Source organism: Eimeria tenella, genomic scaffold, assembly GCF_000499545.2.
Source record: "Eimeria tenella Houghton genomic scaffold, Eth_scaff3002, whole genome shotgun sequence".
Taxonomy (NCBI): domain Eukaryota; phylum Apicomplexa; class Conoidasida; order Eucoccidiorida; family Eimeriidae; genus Eimeria; species Eimeria tenella.
In genome coordinates, this window is record NW_013542874.1 from 1 (window position 1) to 4,741 (window position 4,741).

General features: G+C 59.7%; 3 protein-coding genes across 3 annotated transcripts; all 3 read left to right on the top strand.

The window, feature by feature from the left end:
• Positions 1 to 235: 235 nt before the first annotated feature.
• ETH_00040210 (uncharacterized protein) lies at positions 236 to 541 on the top strand (the record flags this gene model as incomplete). Its single annotated transcript, XM_013375939.1, has 1 exon — positions 236 to 541. One exon carries the CDS (start codon positions 236 to 238, stop codon positions 539 to 541), a length of 306 nt encoding a protein of 101 aa, XP_013231393.1.
• A 1,015-nt stretch (positions 542 to 1,556) lies between these two features.
• On the top strand, positions 1,557 to 2,653 carry ETH_00040215 (uncharacterized protein; the record flags this gene model as incomplete). The annotated part of the gene is made up of 2 exons (XM_013375940.1): positions 1,557 to 1,800; positions 2,358 to 2,653. The coding sequence occupies 2 exons, from the start codon at positions 1,557 to 1,559 to the stop codon at positions 2,651 to 2,653; spliced, it is 540 nt and encodes a 179-aa protein (XP_013231394.1).
• Positions 2,654 to 3,006: 353 nt separating this feature from the next.
• ETH_00040220 (protein kinase, putative) lies at positions 3,007 to 4,668 on the top strand (the record flags this gene model as incomplete). The annotated part of the gene is made up of 3 exons (XM_013375941.1): positions 3,007 to 4,153; positions 4,275 to 4,349; positions 4,633 to 4,668. Coding segments are annotated over 3 exons (1,258 nt in total), but the record flags the coding sequence as incomplete, so codon positions are not given.
• Positions 4,669 to 4,741: the final 73 nt, after the last annotated feature.

Sequence of the window (4,741 nt, forward strand, 5' to 3'; positions counted from 1 at the left end):
ACCACCAGCTGCAGCTGCAGCATCAGCTGCAGCAACAGCAGCAGCAGCAGCAGAGGGGCGCCGTGCATTTCTACGTTTCCCGTTTTGCTTCTTTTCTCTTTGCCCCTCTCTGCCTCTTTCTGCTGCTACCTCCCTCGCTGCAGCGCCTACCCACCCTCACCCTGCCGCTTGTGCTGCTGCTGCTGCTGCTGCTGCTGCTGCTGCAGGGCCCATAGTGCAGCCGGGGCGGGCTACCATGGGGGTCCCGCGGCTGCTGGTTGTGGGGCCCCGCGGGGAAGAAATGCACTGGCTGCCTTGTGAGCACGAGAGTCCAGTGGTCTTGAAGGAGTGGGACTTCATAGCGAACCAGTGGCCCATGGGGCCCCCTGCTGCTGCTGCGCTTCAGCAGCAGCAGCAGCAGCAGCAGGAGCAGCAGCAACAACAACAGCAGCAGGCCAGCGACAGCTGCCCCCCTATCTTTGAGTGGCCCTTGACCCCGCAGGCAGCAGCTGCTTGGCCGCGGCAGCAAAAGAAGACTCAGGATTCCCCACAGCACCACTAATGATGCTGCTGCAGCAAACGCCAGGTGCTGCAGCAGCAGATACCAGCTGCAACAGCAGCGAACACCAGCTGCTGCAACCGCAGGCACCAGTTACTACTGCAGCGAACACCACCTGCTGCAGCAGCAGCGAAGACTGAAGTGCTGCCGCAGCAATTACCGCTTGCTGCAGCAGCAAGCGCCTATTGCTGCAGCGGCAAGTAAGAACTGCTGCAGCAGCAACACTCTCAGCCGCCGGATGACCGCACGCTGGATCTGCAGCACAGCCAGTGCGGCTGCTGTCAGCTGCTGCAGCACTAGACTTGCTGCAGCACTAGACTTGCTGCAGCACTAGACTTGCTGCAGCACGTGACTTTCTGCTTCTGCTGCACCATGCGTTCAGGCAAAGGCCTACCTGTGTGCAGCAGCAGCAGCAGCAGCAGCAGCGGCAGTGTGAGCGTGTTGCAGCAGTGACACTGTAACAATTCTGCAGCAACAGCACTTCCCGCTGCTGCTGCAGCTCTCGCCTGCTAGGGGGCCCCTAGGGCCCCCATGCAGCAGCATTTTGCTTTTGCTTATTTGCTTCTTTTGCTGCTGCTGCGCAGCACGAGGCCCTTTAAAGTGCTGCACTTCAGGTGTACGTACACCTCAACTGGGGCGCGGGTGTCTGTACACCGCGTGGTGTCTTTGCAAAAATATCTGAGCTGTAGCTACACCTGACAGAAGCAGCTAGGCAAACGCTAGGGAGGTGCTTGAGCTGCTGCTGCTGCAGCAGCAGCAACAGCAGCGGGAGGAGCTGCAGCAGCAGCAAGTGCTGCTGCTGCAGCCCTTGTTGCCTCGTGCTGCTGGTGTCTTTCTCCTTATTCAAAGCTGCTGAGCCTTTCCTCTTAAATATGGGCCTAGAGGTGTGTGCGGGCCCTTTGGGGAGGAGGCCCATCGAGGGGCAGCAGCAGCAGCAGCAGCAGCAGCAGCAGCAGCAGCAGCAGGGGCGGCGGCACCTGCACCGTACGAAAGTTTGGTGGAGGCCCGGCGGGATTGCATGCTGAAGCTGCTGCAACAAGAAGCTGCAGCAGCAAGCTGCAGCAGCAGCAAACTGCAGCAGCAAACAGCCAGCAGCGCGTTGTCCGCTGGCCCAGGCCCACGCTGCGGTGGCTCTCGCTCGCACAGCCCATCGGCCGACACCGCAGAAGCAGCAGCAGCAGCAGCAGCAGCAGCAGCAGCAGCAAAGCAGCATCACTTTTGTCCAAGCGTCTCAATTTTGAAAACGTTTGATGCGCTTAAAGGTAGATTCTCGCCAGTAGCGAAAAAATAGCAGCAGCAGCGGAGCCAGCGCCTCCTCCAGCAGCAGCAGCAGCAGCAGCAGCAGCAGCAGCAGCAGCTGCCCGGACAGGCGAGCGAACCGGCGGCCTTCTACGAGACCATTTTTTCGGGTTTATTGGCAGCTCTGCATTTTCGCCTTCTTTTCTTCTATCGGAACATCTTTGAAAAGCCCTTTTGTCTTTGAACTCTGTGGCACGTTTATTTTTGTTTTGCTGCAGCAGCAGCAGCAGCAGCAGCGGCAGCGCCGACACAGCCTTGGGCGACACGGCAGCAGCCAATTATTGTCAGCCTTCCGCTTTTAAATATTTGTTCAATCGCATCAAAAGGTAGCTTTCTTTTTAGTTGGACTCTTGTCGTTTTTTGTTGCTGCTCTCGGCAGCAAGGGATGCAGCGGCTTCGCTGCTGGTGCTACTGCTGCTGCTGCTGAGCAGCAGCTGCTGCTGCACTTGAACGCCAACTACTCTGTAGCTTTGCCCCTCAATTGCTCTCCTTTATTCTTGTCTTGAATTTGTCTGAGTAGAGAAAACTGAAGATTCAAAAAAGGTTTCTGCTGCAGCCTCTGAGGTGTACGCGCAGCTCGTTGCAGTGAACCGCCGGCTTGCTGTGGACCACAGGCAGCTCGCAGCAGCAGCAGCAGCAGCAGCAGCAGCAGCAGCAAGTCCTTCAAGAGCCCCTGCGAGCAGGCCAAGGGAGCGAGCCCCGAGGAGACCGGGCGCACTAGCTGCAGCAGCAGCAGCAGCAGCAGCGGCGGAAGCAGCTGCAGCAGCAGCACAGCGAAGAGGCAGCAGCAGCGACAAGACGCAGCATGGTCTATAGTTCTCCCCAGTAAAGGGGCCCCGGCCCCTGTGTCTCCTCATGCACTGAGGAGGCTTTGCTGCTGCTGCTGCTGCTCCGTGACGGCGCCGCAGAAGTCCGCTGCAGCTGCTGGCAGCAGTTGCTGCTGCTGCTGCTGAGCTGAAGCAGCAAAAATCATCGCACAGCTTATTCAGCATGACAAACTCCAAAAGAAAGTTCTTCTCATCGCTAAGACCCACTAGTGCTTTCCTCTTCTAGCTGTCCTTCAAAGCAGCCTTCAAGCAGCAGCAGCAGCAGCAGCAACAACAACAGCAGCAGCAGCAACAGTAGCCTGAGTCGCTGCGGTTGCTGCAGCACCGCTCGAATTTTTCGCAATGTCTTACTCTACATTTTTCGGCGGCATCCCTGCTGCTGCTTTGTGCAGCAGCAGCAGCAGCAGCAACAGCAGCACTGAGGAGCTGGACTGCTGCAGCTTGCGGCAGCAGCAAGTCTACACCTCCGACACTCCTGCTGCAGCAGCAACACCAACTGACATGCAGCAAACTGTGACACTTGAAGTGTCTCCTCCCCAGTCTCCTCCTTCTCCTTTGCCATATTTGCGGCGGCAGCACTTGCCTTCTAAAGAGCAGCAGCAGCAGCAGCAGCTGCAGCAGCAGCAGCAGCAGCAGCACGCCGACCTCTTTCTGAGCCATGACGACGTCGCGCTCCAGCAGCGACTCGAGCAGCAGCAGCAGCAGCAGCAGCAGCATCTCTGGCAGCACGAGCAGCAAGTTCTCGACGCGTTGCTTGACCCTGAGCTGCGGCGCAGCAGGGTGCTGCGGCCGCAGCAGCAGCAGCAGCAGCAGCTCCAAGAGCAGCAGCTCCAAGAGCACAACGAGGAAAAGATGCTTCGGCTGCGGCAGGTGGAGCTGCTGCAGCAGCAGCAGCAGCTGCTGCTGCAGCAAGCAACGGCAAGCAACAGCAGGACAGTCTCTTCAGAGCTGCTGGCGCAGCTGCTGGCAGCAAACAGCAGCAGCCAAAATAGCCCTGCAGCAGACGCGTGGCGAGCTGCGTGCATGCCGAGTCCCCTTTCAGCAGCAGCAGCAGCAGCAGCGGCAGCAGCAGCAGTAGCAGCAGCGACGCCGCCAGCAGCTGCGCTGGACAAAGACGCCACCGCAGCAGCAACAGCAGCAGCAGCAGTGGCAGAGAAGGAGACCCATCTGAAGAGGTGCGTCCAGCGTCTGCAGCAAGCAGCAGCAGAGGTAGTGGCAGCAGATGCTGCTGCTGCTGCTGCTGCGCCGGCGAGAGGCACTCAGCTGCGTTGCCAGAACTGCAGCAAACAGCGCCACATGGCAGCAGCAGCAGCAGCAAGCGGCTGCAGCTACGGCGCAAAGGAGCAGCAGCTGAACGGCTCAGCAGAGAGCGTCGAGGAGCAGCTGCTGCTGCAGCAGCGGCAGCAGCAACAGAAAGAGCAGCTGCTGCAGCAGCAAGCTTGCGGGGCTTCCTGCGCTGCCGTTGCAGATGCGCCATCATTGCTACTAGGTACATCTCTTTTGCTGCTGCTGCTGCTGCGTTTTTGTTTCTGCCACCTTTGCTGGGCTTGAGAGCACTGCTGCTGCTGCTGATTCTTTGGTGCTGCTGCTGCTGCTGGTTCGTGGCTCAGGCAGCAGCTCGGCGCTGGCTGTGTGCAAGCAAGGGGTACAAGCAGCAGACATATCGCAGGTGGAGCTTCGCCAGCGTAAGCTGCTGGTGCTGTTGCTGCTGCAGCCATTGCCGCTGCTGCTGTTGCAGCACACCGCACAAGCAGGTTGCATGGCAGCAGTTTTGAGCAGCACGCGCGTGTTTCGCGTGCTTTCTGTTGCGTCACGAGCAGCACCCCTTACCCCCCTAGCAGCAGCAGCAGGAGCAGCATTAGCAGCAGGAGCAGCATTAGCAGCAGGAGCAGCATTAGCAGCAGGAGCAGCAGCAGGAGCAGCAGCAGAGGCGGTTCTGTGCGTGTGCGCGTGGAGCTTGTGTTGCAGCGAGCGGAGGCGCGTCGGGGGCCGTGTGCGGCGTGAGCGCGTGCGGGGAGCCCTCGAGCGGCGGCGGCAGCAGCGCAGCAGCAGCAGCAGCAGCAGCAGCAGCAGGAAC